General features: G+C 34.4%; 2 protein-coding genes and 1 non-coding gene across 3 annotated transcripts; 2 read left to right on the top strand and 1 right to left on the bottom strand.

The window, feature by feature from the left end:
* Positions 1 to 1,268: 1,268 nt before the first annotated feature.
* Positions 1,269 to 2,213, bottom strand: LOC133791529 (uncharacterized). The gene has a single exon (XM_062229449.1). The coding sequence runs from the start codon at positions 2,211 to 2,213 to the stop codon at positions 1,269 to 1,271; it is 945 nt and encodes a 314-aa protein (XP_062085433.1).
* A 2,484-nt stretch (positions 2,214 to 4,697) lies between these two features.
* TRNAH-GUG (transfer RNA histidin (anticodon GUG)) lies at positions 4,698 to 4,769 on the top strand. The gene has a single exon. It is a non-coding gene; the product is annotated as a tRNA-His (tRNA).
* Positions 4,770 to 6,820: 2,051 nt separating this feature from the next.
* Positions 6,821 to 8,977, top strand: LOC133791009 (12S seed storage globulin 1-like). The gene is made up of 3 exons (XM_062228891.1): positions 6,821 to 7,117; positions 7,757 to 8,477; positions 8,586 to 8,977. Exons 1-3 carry the CDS (start codon positions 6,922 to 6,924, stop codon positions 8,737 to 8,739), a joined length of 1,071 nt encoding a protein of 356 aa, XP_062084875.1. The 5' UTR covers positions 6,821 to 6,921; the 3' UTR covers positions 8,740 to 8,977.
* Positions 8,978 to 17,057: the final 8,080 nt, after the last annotated feature.

The raw sequence follows: 17,057 nt of genomic DNA, 5'->3' as shown, positions 1-17,057 counted from the left end.
AACGACATGATGTCATGACCCGCGGTAGCATCCACGAGCTGATCGATTTGAGGTAGGGGAAAACAATCCTTTGCACATGCCTTGTTGAGGTCTGAATAGTTAATGCAAGTTCGCCACTTGCCATTGGGGTTCGGGACTAACACTGGATTGGCTATCCAATCCAGATAGAAAGCATCTCAGATAAACCGATTTGCTTTTAGTCTTTCAAGGCCTTCTTCCTTTCGTCATCTAGGAGCCTTCTTTTCTGTTGCTTAGGTGGGAAGTTTTTGTCTATGTTCAACACATGGCTTATAATGTTTGGGCTGATCCCACTCATATTTGAGTGGGACCATGCAAACACATTTTTTTTCCTCAAGAAGCGAATTAATTGCTATCTCGCATCCTTTGGAAGGTTCTTCCCTGTCTTTATCACCCAGTGGTGTCCTTATCATTGAGCTCAAGGTCTTCGAGCTCTTCAATTGGTCCGAGATCGGCCCTGTCCTCATCTATTCTGGGGTCGATATCTTTTTCAACCTCGTACACTGTCTTGTTTATTTCTTGAATGACAACAAGTGCATGTGCACTTGTTTGGCTTTTTCCCCTCATCGAGATGCTGTAGCATTCTCGAGCGACCAGTTGGTCTCCTTTCAGCATCCCATTGCCGCTGGGTGTTGGAAATTTTATAGCCAGGTGCCTCACAGATGTAACTTCCCCAAGCCCAATCAAGGCTGGTCTCCCGAGAAATACATTGTAGGCTGAAGGGGTGTCAACTACGATAAACTTCATTATCTTGATTACTGAGACTGGATAGTCTTCCAAGGTTACTGAGAGCTCGATAGATTGAGTACTGGCTATTCCCTCTCCTGAAAATCCATACAACGTAGTCGCACAGGCCTTTAGGTCTCGAACGGAGAGTCCCATTTTTTCCAGAGGGGACTTATAGAGGATGTTGACCGAGCTCCCGTTATCATCAGGACTTGGCGCACCCTCTTATTGGAGAGCTGAACGGTAATGACCAAGGGGTCATTATGAGGGAATTGGACGTGCAAGGCGTCTTCTTCGGTGATTGTAATTGGTTGGGACTCAACCCTCTGTTGTTTCGGAGCTCAGGGTTCGGGTTCATAAGGAGATCCATCCCCCATCTTAAGCTTATTGACATAACTCTTCTGGGCATTTCTACCCGACCCAACGATATGAGGTCCCCCCGCGATGGTTATTACATCTTCTCCATCGATTGGGGGAGGTTGGTTATCCTCCTTCGCGTGTGGGGTCACAATTTGTTGGGCAGGCTATGTAGGAGCTACCTTCCGTTCAAGTGAAGCTTGGGCCATGTTTCTGTTTCGGACGTATTGCATGAAGTATCCTCTTGAGATCAAACATTCGATCTCGTCCTTCAACTGTCTGCATTCATCAGTGGTATGACCTATATCCTTGTGAAATCTGCATAACTTGTTGGCATCCCTCTTGGATTTTTGGTTTCGCATTGGATCAGGTCGTTTGAAAGGGACCTGGTTTTCATTGGTGACAAATATGTTTTCCTGAGTATATGCGAGTTTGGTATAAACTATGTAAATGGAGAAGTATTTTTCTCTTTTTTTCTCCTTTCCCATGTCAATCTTTGAGTTATTCCTTTCATTCTTCTTTCTCTTGGAAGGGTTGTCTTCTGAGGGTTGTGACGTGGAGGGTGTAGCCGAGGTGGTGGTTGAGTTAACGTTTGTTGTTGTAGTTATTACGGGCTGAGAAGTCAGTTTGAGTGCCAACCTTGCCTCTTCTACATTGACAAACCTCTGGGCCCGAGTATTGAACTTGGCTATTGACCTCATGGGTTTTCTTTGCATGTCGTCCCAAAGGGGAATCCCTGGCAATACTCCATCTCGTACTACCATGATATGATCGTTGTCATCGACATTTCGAGCTCGTGCTACTTCTATGTTAAATCTCGCCAGGTAATTTTTCAACGACTCATGTGGCTGCTGCCTAACATTAGTCAAGGCTGATGCCTCGGGTTTGATACTCTTCACAACCTGGAATTGCTTTTTGAATTCCCGGGACAGTTGTTCCCACGATGAGATCAAGTGTTTCCAGAATTTGTCAAACCGGGTTTTTGCTGGTTCAGTGAGTGTAGTCGAGAAGAGCCTACATATGAGTTTGTATCCGACATTACTGACTCGCATTACTATGTTGAAAGTACTTATGTGGCTACCTGGGTCAGTAGTCCCATCGTAGGGTGCCATATGGGGTATTTTGAAACCATGAGAAATGGGGTACTTGAGATGTGGGGAGCAAAAGGCTCGAGATCCTCGTCAAAATCCTAAGTCTTGTCCTTATTTTTTCCATCTTGAAGGAGCCTGAATGGCTTTTTAAGCTGGTTGATCCTCTCTTGGACCAAATGCACCAGAGGGGGAGCTTACACCAGTGGCAGCTGGTTATTGTTCGTAAGAACTCCAGCTCCTTGTCTCAGTACAAGGTTATATTGATTCCCATATAATGGTTGCAAAGGCTCTCTCCGGTTATTTAAATGTGTCCGTAGGTTCAGGTTGGCAGATTAGATTTCTCGTGATTCTGATTTAGATGATCCCAAAGGTCAGGATAATCATGCCCGTAATCTCTAGGCTTGGTTTTATACACATTCACTGACCTCTATAGTCCTGACTTCCACTAAGGAAGCTGACATTCCTCTCTGGTTGTTGTTGCTGTGTGGCTCGATTATTACAAGGTAGGTTTTCTACTTGCACCCTCACCTCGATCGTTTGTGGCCTCAGCATACGACTTCCAGATGGTTGAGGTTGTCTATGACCTTGATGAGCCTCTCGCGGGACCTCACGTTTACCCTCGTACTTAGGTCGAACCCTATGGCTTCTGTCTTGGCTTCCACTTTGAGCACTCTGAGAGGACCTCGGAGGTACCTGATCCCCTGCCCAGTTCCGGGGTATCTCTCGCACTAGAGAGGGATGTCTTATTGGAGAGGGTGGATGCCTTATTGGCGAGGGTGATGGCCTCTCGTTATTTGGTCTGGAAGGTTCAGGGTTAACCCGGGCAGCCTCCGGGTTGTTCTTGACATGTTCTGGGTTACCATAAGAATGCTTCCTGAAGGGTTGTCCTAGCAGTGTTCCGAGCAACTGCTCTAGGCTGATTGTTTCCAGCGTTTTCCCTAGGCCTCAGTTGAGTCTGCTGGGCCCTTTGCTAGCCATTCTGGCAGCCGTACTCCCCCAGGGTCGTCCCCTGGCCCTCCGGGGTGGTACCTGTACCTCAGCAGCTTGCCTCGCCAACTCCTCGTTTAGCCGTGTTGCTTTGGCCAGCTATTCACGCAATCTGGGATTTTCTAATTCCACTATCGGCATGTACCTTTTAGGATTGTAATACAAGTCTTCATCAGGCCTAGGGGTCTGGCCAGGCCGTCCCCTTGAGACCGATGATGCACTTCCCTTATTGGGGCTTTGATCCACCACTGGCTGCTTGCTAGGCCTCCGAGGGTGGTTCTTAGTTTGAGGAGTACGCTCCTCGGGGATTTGCAGTAACAGTCGCCCATGGGTTCCAAGGATGTTCAAGGCGACCATGATGTTGTGCGGGTGTTTTTTACTAAGCAATACAAAGATTTGCTTAATGCTCTCAACGAAAGCACCAATATGTTGATGCCGTTTTTCGTCAACTTAATTATGTAGAGCAATAAACAATGATTGAAAAAAAAAATAGAAGGAATGAGATATTTTTAATGTGGTTCAACGGTTAAAATACGTCCACGAGTCACTATTATTATGAACACTCTGTAAAAGCTTCAGATGTAAGCAATTTGGCAGAATCTTCTCTCAGTGCAAAATTGTGCCCCTCTACAAATGACATAGTCCAGGTTATTTATACATCTGGTTGTAGGAATATCTTCCCTAATTTGGGGAAGTAACAATCAAATGCTTAAATTCAAATAAATATCTGAATTAAAATATAAATCAAATGCATTAATTAAAATAACGATGCCATAAAAATAGGGATTCAACACACAGTTTTACCGAATCCCTAAGAAATAGGAATCTCCTAACAACTTTTCTGTGTAATAAACGTCTCATCGAGCTCGATGGCCGTTTTAACATGTTTTCGAGACCAACCAAACTTCGAGCTCACCATTCCAGTTGTTGCCTTTTGCTCTCTCGCTGAGTCGATCAAACTCCTCCCTCAGAGAAGGTTGGTATCTTCAAGCCTGCAACTCATGCTTGAATGCAAATTGCAGATCTAGAGTTGTTCAACAATTTGTACAAGTGTACTGCTATCACCTGTTATTCCCAAGCATACTCTTTTCGAGCATACATTTCGATGCTATTTATTTAATCTTGAAATTTGGATGTAACAATAAACATATATCTTTCTCCACATATAGCTATATACTATTAATCCTTTAAACTTAATTAATTATTATTTTATTCTTTTTTCTTTCTTTCTCTCCCATTATTTTATTTATTTATATAAAGAAATTGGTGTATAGTGTAGTGTACAAGTAAAAATTTAAGTTAATATAAAATTTTGATAATGTATTCTTAAGAATAAAATAAATAAGCTGTTATGAGTGGTCTCAGATGCCAAAGAAAACCGAAAAAGGCATTGATCACAAATGAAAACGTATTATTTTGTGAGGAAAAAAAGAATATTGCATTATTAGGATTTGTCTAAAGGATGCAAAATATACTATTAGTATAAATATTATAGTTCTCTAAATTTGTTCAAACATTGTGGCTGTAGTTTAGTGGTGAGAATTCCACGTTGTGGCCGTGGAGACCTGGGCTCGAATCCCAGCAGCCACACACAATCTTGAGTAGATGTTTATTTTTAATAATATATATGTTTTTTGGTTTTAATCTCGAAATGCATTAATGCCAAACATGTTTTCGTGAATATGTGATCATGTTTTTTATTTCTAATGAATATGATTCATTGGAAATACTATACAGCGTTGATTGACTATTGGATGGTAATTCGAATCCTTATCATTTTGGTATGTGTTTTTTTACTTTACTACTATCGATAATATTCTGTTACCTTTTTTGCCAAAAAAAAATATTCTGTTACTTTTTAATGCGATCTTATCTTAAAAGTACTAACAGAAAGAAATTAAAACAGTTTTTTTTTTTAAGAATATTTTATTTTCTTAAATGTTTTATTAAGTTAAAAACAATCTTCTTGCGAGGAATGGGTGTAAACATACCCAAAAAAAACTAACACTTGGGCATGTAATCTGTATTTGGATGAAATATTAGTCAACCTTGTAATCTCTATCTTAGAAGAATATAAATTATGAAATTTCAACTCAATTATTAAATACAAATTTAAATGAATATCAACTATTAAATCAAAATTTTAATGAATAGTTTAAATAATTTTTTTTGAATAAAATAGGTTATATAGAGTAAGGTTTGATTTTATGTGATGAAATCAAATTTGAAAGTGAGATTATATTGGGATAAATTCGGTTAATATCAGATGATTTTAAAATTTTAAAATTTATACTTTCTTTCATTTAAAGTGTTTTTTTGAAAGACTTTCTTTTCAAGTTAATTCTACAAAATAAATGTAGTATTAAATAGTAAAACAAACGTGGAATAAATGGAAAGAATAGTTAATAGATAACATAATACACTTTTTTTATATATATATATATTTTTTTAGGGTTTATTCATTTGTTGACTCTGTGTTTTGTCTCATTATTTGTTTGGACTCTGTGTTTTGACAAATTACTTTTTGGACCTTATGTTTTGTAAAATTGTTAAAATAGAACCCTAAAATCGATTTTAGTCAATGTTTTCTCAACTAAAATCACAAATAATTTACTAAACTAATAATTCATAATAAAAATAAAATCATTCTGCTTAAAAATTGTATTGTTATATTCAATTTTTTCTTCATCGAAATTGAGTTTAAGGTTCTATTTTAACTATTTTACAAAACATAGAGTCCAAAAAATAATTTATCAAAATACAGGGTCCAAAAATGTATAAACAATTTTTTTTTATTTTGTGTTTTTTCCAATTATCTATTTGCACCTTGTATTTTAAAATTTTTATTTTTGAACCCTGTATTTTATAAAATGATTCAAATAGACCCCTAAACTCAATTTTAATTAAGAAAAAATGAATATAACAACACAATTTTCAAGCAGAATTAATTTATTTTTATTATGAATTGTTAGTTTGGTGAATTATTTGTGATTTTGGTCGAGAAAATTTTGACCAAAATTGGGTTTAGGGTTCTATTTTAACAATTTTACAAAAGATATGATCTAAAAAGTAATTTGTCAAAATACAGAGTCCAAACAGGTAATGAGACTCCAAAAAAAATATAATTTTTCTTTTAATTTATAACACATTCATTAAATCTAATTTAATTGAGTAATATTTGAAAGTGATAGATTATATCTGGATTCGGGTAATGTTAGATTAATTTAAAATTTTAAAATTTAAACTTTATTTTCTTTTAAATTAATTCTATTAAATAAATGTTGGGAATAGTTTTTTTTGAAAGAGAATAGCCATTTAATTAAAAAATATTTTTGAAAACTCTTAAAAGTAAGTAGTGGTAGGTCCCGTATCTTATTCTCTTTTACCTGACGTGTCACCACTTCATCCATCATATATTTATATAGTATGCTCACTCAACTCCACCGACTCCATAAGAGAGAATATGTTAAATTATTTATTGTAAAATTAAAAAATAAATGTGTGAGAGAAAGCCAACAACCTAATCATTCTTATCTTTTAATTAAATTTAAATAATTATCCATTTTTAAGAAATAATTATTTTTATTAAAAAAATCAATTTCTGTTACAAATTCGTAACCGTGACCGTGATATTTTAATGTTCCCTCTTGCCATATATACATGTAGCTCACTCACTAACTCCTCACACGTTCTATACCGCTCTCAGAAAATTAGTGAAGGAAAATTCAAATTCTGTTTGCAAATGGAGCTTGACCTTTCCCCAAAGTTGGCCAAGAAGGTGTACGGAGGAGATGGAGGCTACTACTACTCTTGGTCTCCGATGGAGCTTCCTATGCTTCGTCATGGTAACATTGCTGCAGCCAAGCTAGCCCTTGAGAAGAATGGGTTGGCTCTTCCTTCTTATTCTGATTCATCGAAAGTGGCTTACGTGCTACAAGGTATATTTCAATTCATTAGATGATAGCGATCAATATGTTGAATTGTTTGTTTTCTAAGTCAAATTCAATCGTTTTATGAATATGAATTGGGTGTGTTTTCTGTTATTGTTAGAAACTGAATACTAATTTTTTTTTTTTTTAAATTGCGAAGTCTAATCTCTTTTTGTGGCTGGTATTTTTTTTTCGATATCTGAATCAAACTAATTAACTTATTTGAGAATCAGATTTTTGAGTGATATGTTATATGTTCTATGAGACTAGATCTATGTGATCTCCCTTATTCGTTTTCTTATAGGATACCTTTAAATTCAATGATTTTGTTTGTATACGTATATGGGATGCTTTCACTCTAATTCTCCATTAAAGTTGGTGATAATTCAAGCTTTTTAAAAATATATTCTGGATCTGTTTTGATCTCATATTGCTGTAAATCCCTGTTTCCAAACTCTTCATTAGTACACAAAATTGTTTTATATCTATATGTATAAGATCAATCCGAAGGTTAAGTGAATTGAGTAGCTTTTGTGCAATGTTGTATGCTCCTATGCCGTATATCTTTTTAATACCATGACCATTACCTGAGGGAGTAAATGATATTTGGCAATTGGGAGACTAATCTATCTTGTACTTTATTTTCAGGTAGCGGTGTTGCTGGAATAGTACTTCCAGAGTCAGAAGAGAAGGTCATCGCCATTAAGAAGGGAGATGCCATTGCTCTCCCTTTTGGTGTTGTGACATGGTGGTACAACAAGGAAGACACTGAGCTTGTCGTTCTCTTTTTGGGAGATACTTCCAAAGCTCACAAGGCTGGTGAGTTCACCGACTTTTTTCTCACCGGATCAAATGGAATTTTCACTGGTTTCTCAAGTGAGTTTGTTGGCCGAGCATGGGACTTGGAAGAGAACGTAGTGAAGACCCTTGTTGGAAAACAATCGGGTAAGGGCATTGTCAAGCTTTTGGATGGCTTCAAGATGCCAGAGCCGAAGAAGGAGCACCGTCAGGGGATGGCCTTGAACTGTGAAGAGGCTCCATTAGATGTTGATATTATCAAAGGAGGAAGGGTCGTTGTACTGAATACTAAGAACCTTCCTTTGGTTGGTGAGGTTGGGCTTGGGGCTGACCTTGTGAGGTTGGATGGAGGCGCAATGTGCTCTCCTGGATTTTCTTGCGACTCTGCACTACAGGTTACTTACATTGTTAGGGGCAGTGGCCGTGTTCAAGTGGTCGGTGTGGATGGCAAAAGGGTATTGGAAACTACGGTTAAAGGTGGTAATTTGTTTATTGTGCCACGGTTTTTCGTTGTTTCGAAGATCGCTGATCCAGAAGGGTTGGAGTGGTTCTCCATCATCACAACTCCAAAGTAAGTCAAATCTCACATTTCAAAATGACTTTGTTTTGTATTTTGGTCACATCCACTTCACACCCTTTTGAGTTCTAATATTTTTTTGGATTTTTTTGTTAATCGCAGCCCAATTTTCACCCATTTGGCTGGAAGGACTTCAGTATGGAAGGCTTTATCTCCACAGGTGCTCGAGGCTTCTTTCAATGTGGAGTCTGATGTGGAGAAGCAATTCCGATCAAAGAGGACTTCTGATGAGATTTTCTTCGCTCCACCAAACTAGATTAATTTAGTTGTTGCAATCCTCTTAGTCGTCCCAATAAAAAGCTCTATGTTAATAGGAAATTGAGCTGATAGTATTTCGATTTAGTTTTATGTTAGTTGCTTTTGTGTTTTTTCTTTTTCTTTTGTGTGGTCTTAGTCTAGGATTTGTGTTGTCTTTAAAAGTTTTTTCTCAGACTGTAAGTTTTTATCAACTTTTTAGCAATTCTTAGTTTATTTTATTTTGTTAAAAACTTTAAGCACCTCTTAGCATCTATTTATTCACATGAATTATTATGAGTGATTTAATTTTTGGTTATTCTGAGGGGTTTGATTCTCTTAAGAGTCAAATCACATTAGGCATCGGTTCCTCAAGTATATGCTATATGTATGTGGTTCTTTTTCCTTTTTTTACTTTTACTTTCTTTTCTACCAAACAATTCCCAACTCCGTTATTATTCTTCCTTCATTCTACCAAATATGGTGCAAATTCATAGAAAGTGAGGGAAAAAATAAGGCAATTTTCACTTATATACAACAAAATTAAAAAAATTACAGTCACTTAAACTATTTACAAAAATATATACACTCTATACCATTTTAATATATAAAATTATAAAAATGCAATCCGTCACTTTGCTTATATGTTTTAGTTTTAAAATTTGTAACTTCCCATAAATAAAAAAACATACACATAAACATATTATTTGAACTAAATGAACATATCAAACAATTAATATATATAATATCATTGATAATGATAGGAAAATAAATATACACAAATAAAATCAAACAATTAATATATAATATACACAAATAATATGGGAAATAAATAATCATAAAATATAACTAGGCGCCATTTTCAAATTTTTTGAATATATATCTTCAACAAATCTGCATTTGTTCACAATGTGATGAGTAACATAAAAAAATGTTGGTTGAAAGGAAAATAAATATGTTTATAATTTGATAGAGGAATTAGGGGTGCTGATCTAAAGTATACTTCTTAGAAAAATAATGTAATATCCACTTTTGAAGCTGCCATTTTGAGATACCATTTTTTCCGGCAACGTAATCTTTTCACATGATTTATATCTCAATTTTGTTTTAAAGTATATATATATATATATGTTTGATTTAACATTGTGATGTGCATAACATATATATATATATAGTAGAATCGACTAAGTTTAAAACTGAAAATTTTGAATAATAATGGGTACAATTAGCGCATTTAGATATAATTATCAATTTAATTCGTTTTAAAAAATAAACTGATATGTTTATTTTGTAAGACGTTCACATGAACAAATAATTATGTTTTGTTGCATTGTTAGAAATAATTAGATGAACTTAAATAACGATTTAAACAAAACAGAAAAGAAAATAAACTCTGATGTAGAAAGAAAATAAACAATGCTATTGTAAATCTAAACATAAAATTATAAAATATAAAAGGACTCTTTGAATAAATAATTAACAAAAATATTTACTTTTATAAAACTATAACCTAATATTATTATGTTTTTATTTATTTATTTATTTAGATATGTTTTTTTTTAAAAAGAATATATGAAATTAAAACACATCTGTGTAAATTAAAAACTTTAGTTTATTTTCGATATCATGAGGAAAAAAAATGAAAACGGTCAATAATTCAAGGGTTATTATCTAACATATAGGTTACTGTTTATTTTTTGAAAACATGATACATAAATATGACAACAGTGTATATAAATCTTATAAAGAAAAAAAAATAAACAATGCTTTTGTGAATCTTAACACAAAATTATATTATATAAAAGAAATCTTTGAACAAAATTTTTTATACAACTATAAACTGTTATTGTTATGTATTCTTTTTTTTTATTATTTATTTAGAAATTTTTGTATAAAAAATATGTAAAATTATAACACATCTATGCAAGTTAAATACATTTGTTTATTTTTCAATATCGTGTGAAAAAAATGGAAAGGGTCAATAATACAAGAGTTATTATCTAACATATGTCTTACTGTTTAATTTATGAAAACATGATACACAAATATGACAACTGTGTACATTTACTGTTTAAGCCAGTAATCAAAGCAAACTCACCTATTCCAAATCTAACCCTCCTCCCACCAATCAAAAACCATATCTCATCATTGTTTGGTTGTTTGATATCTCTAAGTAAAACCTGGTGAACTACTTGAGATTGATATTCAAAAGACTGAATATCAATAAAATGCCCAATACTACAAGACTTTCTAAAAATTTCCTTCTGAGCATTAGTCAAGGTCCCGTTAATAAGCTTAATTACATCATAATGAGATGTGTAGACTAACCTCCCACCCGGTCTATTCTCGGGCTTAATAAAAAGTTCTCAATTCTGTAAAAAAATATACGATTGAACATATAAGAAAAAAAACATTTCAGAAATTAAAAAAACAACATAAAAAGACTATTTAATAAAAAAAAGTTGCTATGAACAACATTTAAAAACCCAAAAAATAAAACTAAATCAAAATCAAAATATAAAAATTAAAAAATAAACAAAATTTTTTAACATATGAAATAATAAACAAATGCAAAAAAAATGAAATAATAAACAAAATTGTAAAATTTCCAATAACAAATGCAATTTTTTTTAAAAATTATCGTTTGTTAGAACTATACCAAAGTAATACCTACAATATGACCCAAACTTGTATTAATAGCAGTAAGACATTTTTCTTTTTCAACACTATCACTTTCTATGATCAACACATTCTTAAATAAAGAAAACAAACAAAAACAATAATTACTTGTTAAAATACTAAAAAAAATAAACATAATAAACAATCTGAAGAAAAGTTTATGGTGTTTAATTCAGAAAAAGAAATAAAAGTTATAAAAAAAACCTTTATCAATGGAGATTCGGGGATTGGGTCGGATCAGACACCGAGTCTTGAACAAGCTCCGCCACATCAACAATTTCCATCTTCTTGTTAGTTCGACGTTTAATAGAGGGGGGCGATCTAGTTTTCTTCTTCTTATGAGAAGCATGCATCTTCACACTCAGGGGTGACTCTCTTTCATCGCCGATCTCGTTGGTTTTAGACTTATCCTCTATCTCTTCTTCCTTCTCCAGGGACTCAATGGAAAGAGTATCACCGACGCTCCTCGTTGAGACCATCGGATTGGAAGATGAAAAATAAAAATGGGTTTGGGTGTATGGGTTTTCGGTTGGGAATGGAAAGAGGAAGAGGATTGGGGTTTTGATTTTGAAATTGGGAAAAAGAACTTTGTTTGGAAAAACATATATAGCAGGTATATGGCAGTTGCTTTATGGCATATGTTTAGAAAACTTTTTGAATTAAACAAAAAAGAAAATATTTTTAAAATGTAAGTTTTAAATAGATATCTTAATATCACACAATTCAATTAATTAGACAATATTTGTATAAGAAATAATAAAGACAATTTTAGTAATTAAAATAAGAAATCGGTTAAGATTTGTATATATAAATGAAAATATATTGATTGGTATCACTACTACAAAAAAGGCTTTTTAGGACTCGTGGGGCACGAGTCCTCTATTTGAGAGCCTGGGGTGCGAGTCCTATAAGAATGTTTTTAAGACTTGCATTGCGAGTCCTAAAAGAATGTTTTTTAGGACTCGTATTGCGAGTCCTGAAAAGTTTTATTTTTTATTTTTAAAAAATTAATTGGTGGGTTTTGAATCCGGCGGCGGGGGCTCCGGCGACAGTGGCGGCGCCACCATTAAAAGGTGGTGGTTCAGAAAACAAAATATTGAGTTTTAAATCCCAAGAAGTAAGGAGTATGGTGGTGGTGGTGGTTCAACTCGTGGTGGCTCGAGGTGGGCGAAATATGCTCGGAAAGTTTGGGAGAAACCCATGAACGACCGAACTTCAAGTGCTTTGTTGAGGACCTTAGGCCGCGCGTGAGGTCGCCAACTCCGGGGGGCGGGGGTTTCGGGGGACGGCGCTTCCACTGGTCCGGCGCGTGGCGGTGGCTGGAGATGGGACGACGGCGTTCGGCGTTGGCACTTCGGAAGAGAGGGAGAGATAGAAGGAACTTTGGGAGAGAGAGAGAGGGAACCGAGGAGAGAGAGTGAAAATGGGCTGTGTGATTTTTTTGTTTTTTTTTTTAATATATAATAATAAAACTTTTGTTAAAAAAAATTAGAGGGAATTCGAAATTTTTTAAAATTCAAAATTTTATGATACAAATAAGTTTTTAGGACTCGCAATAAAAACATTCTTCGCGAGTCCTAAAAAGTCCAGGAGGTGTTTGTTTAAAAAAAAACTCAAACTTTTAGGACACACATAGTTTTTAAGATTTGCAATACGAGTCCTAAAAACATTCCTAAAATACCCCAGTTTTTTAAAATTCAAAATTTTATGATACACATAAGTTTTTAGGACTCGCGCGTCCTAAAAGGTCCATGAGACTTTTTTAGGACTCACATTTATGTAAGTGTCCTAAAAATGTGTTTTTGTAGTAGTGTATTAATATAGTAATTAAAAAAATATTGTAATAAATTGTGTAAAAATCTCAAAAAAATATGCATTCTTAGGCTAAATGTGGACCGGGCTTATTAATTGTATCCGACCTATATGAGTACAAACTAACCTCATATATCTTAATTCCAAGATTACCATTTTTTTTTTAAACAATGGAGCATTATATTATTTATTTATTTATTTCTCTCCTCTCCACTGTAGGAAAACTCTTATGTTTTCTGTGGTCAAGATTCTCAGAATTTAATCAACAATGACATAAAACAATTGCAATAACTAATATATCTTATTAGTTATAAGGAAAGGTTAGTAATCAAAATTTAAATGCAGAAAATTAGAAGGAAGAACACCCAGAAATTTTATACAGGTTCGAACCAGATCAATCTGGCCTACATCCTGTTTGATCCCCTATCATCATCATCAATTGAACCTTCCTCTCTATGAGGTTCTAATCTCAAACACTTTCTAACATAAAATAACAATATATATATATAAGGGATAATTGCGGCATAAGTACCCAATGTTTGAGTTTTGTACGCGACATAGACCCAATGTTTATTTTTAGTGGCAATAGTACCAAAAGTCAGTAAAAGTGTAATTCTGTCATTCTCCTCCGTTAGGTCTGTTAATAAGCTGATTTGGCAGACACGTGTCACATTTTTATTGGTCCAAATCATAATTATTTTTAAAATACTATTGAGCTGGACCAATCACGGAGTGACACGTGTTGGTCCAGTCATCATGAAACGGAGACCTAACGGAGGAGGCTGACGGAATTACACTTTTACTGACTTTGGGTACTATTGCCACTAAAAATAAACATTGGGTCTATGTCGCGTACCAAACCCAAACATTGGGTACTTATGCCGCAAATATCCCTATATATAATTATAAGCTGCCAAGTTATTTTACAACTAATACCGTTAGGTTAGTTAGGATTTGTAGGAAAGATCTCCACAAATTCCACCTATTTTCAATCAATGCCTGAATTTGCCTACAGATAGCACCTTAGTACCAATGTCAGAAGGATTTTCTTCTGTCTTCACCTTTTCCAGCTCAACTACTTCCTCTTCAATCTTCTCTCTAATCCAGAATAGTCTAATATCGATGTGCTTGGTTTTCGATAGCACCTTAGTACCAATATCAGCAGGATTTTCTTCTGTCTTCACCTTTTCGAGCTCAACTACTTCCTCTTCAATCTTCTCTCTAATCTATAATAGTATAATATCAATGTGCTTGGTTTTCTCATGGTAACTGGGTTCTTGCATAGATGAATCGGTGATTGACTATCAGAGTACACAGTAGCTTTGCCTATGAGAAGTTTCATCTCCTTTAAGATTCCTTGTAACCAAATCATATCCTTAAAAGCTTCAGTTGTAGCCAAGAATTCTGCCTCTGTTGTGGATAAATCCACCACGGATTGGAGTTGTGACTTCCAGCTTATGTAATCTTCATTGGTCAAGAATACATATGAAGTAGTTGATCTTCTTGTGTATCTACTAGATGCATAAATAGAATCTACACAGCCTTTTAAAGTTACTTTCTCAAATTTCTTGCTATAGGTGAGACCATAATCTGAAGTTCCTCTCAAATATCTCAATACCACTTGAGTCCATTCCAATGTTCCATGCCTGGATTAGACATGAACCTATTGAGAATACTTAGTGTATGAGCTATATCTGGTCGTGTGCTAACCATGATATACATTAGGCATCCAAAAGCCATTGCATATGGAACTTCTTTCATGTCTTCTTTGTCTTCTACTATAACTGGACATTGATCCTTAGATAGAACAAAATGTCCTCTTAAGGGTACTGATGCACTTTTAGTGTCTTGCCTATTAAATCTGTTCAACACCTTGTTGATGTAACTTGTCTGTTTGAGATGCATCTTCCCATCGGCTTTTGATCTTATGACCTCAATTCCAAGTATCTTCTGTGATAACTCTACAAAATAAAGTTATTTTACCACTTTTTATGTGCTAATTGTTGCTTAATTCTTGAGTTTTTAATTGATTTATTAAGTTTTAAAGTAATTTTGAATTTATTGGGTTTATTTTGATTTTATATATTTTTGTGTGTTTTTATAGTTATTTTGTTGTAAAATGTTGTAGTTAATTATTTGAATTATTATTGTTTGATTGGAGGTAAAAAATGTTGTATTATTGAGCTTAAATGTTAAATATAAATTAAGTTATTACTAATATTTTCAAAGAATTAACTTGATTTATTTTATAGTGAAAATATTTTATTATGATTTATTTTATGTTTATTTTGTTAGGGAATTTGTGGTATTTTTGTGTTTGGAAAAAAAGATAAAAAGCTAAAAAAGAAAGGAAAAAAAAAGGTGTCATTTTCCTTCACCCAACAGGCCCAATTCGAAAGATCCATGGGCCTCTCCCTATAGCCTCTCCATGCCTGGCCCAATCAATCTAGCATGCCTAGGCCCGTGCACCCACTCCTGCCTTCAGCATCTACAACAATCCCAGGCCCAACGCCTGTCACACGGACCAGCTCTTCCCAGCAATGCCACCATTCCTCCTGAAGCCAGCCCAGCCTGCTTCAATCCACACGGCCAGCTCAGGTCCAGCAGCACCCTTCGGCCCACCTGACATCCGAAGCCCAAGCTTCCTCCAGGCCCACTCGGCCCAAACGCCTGCATCACCTTCCAGCTGCCAATGCTTGGGCGTGCCTCCAGAAGCCCAACCTGAAGATCCAGCACCTGCTACCCCCTTCAGCCGCCTGGCCCATCTGCCATGACCCCCCTATAGCCACCTTCACCTTCTTTTTCACCCTTATTGAGCCCAACATCAAAGGCACAAATTGTCACCTTGTCTCTTTGTCCAAAAATACTACTTTTTACCCAAACTTTTCTACACATTTTATCCCATAACATCATCATTACACCCTATAATTTACCCATATTTTTCATATTATTATTAATTTAAATTGATTATTTTAATACTCTCATTTTGGCTATAAATAGGGAATTTTCAAAACCATTTTGGAGGCATATTTTTTAGAGAGGTTACACTACACAAGTTCTACACTTTCAAGACCTCTAAATTCTCTTCATCTTTTTCTTCTTTTTGGTCATTTTTTTCTATGAGTTTTTAGAGAAAAAATTTGGGAGTTTCTCCTCCAAATTTTCCTATTTATGTTGGTAATTTTTTGGTTTGTAATTTCTATTCTAGTTATGAGTTTCTAATCTTTTTAAGATTATTAAGGTGATGATAAAACAATATGTAACTAGATAGTGTTTATTTTGTATGTTGATTTCCCATTTTGTGCAATAAAGTTTATGGATTTTCTTTCATCTTAAATATCATGTATTTTTTATTGTTAGCTCATATTTACACTTTGTTCTTCATTAGTGCAAAAACATAATATTCTATGTGTAAGATGTGTCATTAAATTGTACACATCCAATGCTTAGAACAAAAATATTATGTTTTGCCTTATAAATAATATTCATTGATTTATTTGTTATTTCATTAGATTAATTTACACTAAATGCTTTGAAATTATACTTTTTGAAAAGTGAAGATAGATCCTATATTTTTATAAAAACTTGTGCTTAAATAGAATATCTAATTTGAATAAGTGATGGTTTGATTAGTTTCTACTGTTAATAAAACTTGGGAATCAATGTACTTTTAAATATTATTGAACTTATATTTTGTGGATTCTATTATCTTAATAATCTTTCTTTTACCATCTTGGTTAAAATTATTAATTTAAGTATATATTGTCTTCAAAATCTTTATTATTATCTTTTATTTTATTTTTATTATACAAAAATCTCATCAATCTTTGGGGCTAGGTTAGAATTTAT

Source organism: Humulus lupulus, chromosome 7 (assembly GCF_963169125.1).
Source record: "Humulus lupulus chromosome 7, drHumLupu1.1, whole genome shotgun sequence".
NCBI lineage: Eukaryota > Viridiplantae > Streptophyta > Magnoliopsida > Rosales > Cannabaceae > Humulus > Humulus lupulus.
Note: the sequence above shows the minus strand (reverse complement) of the source record. Positions and strands in the feature narration are given on the sequence as shown.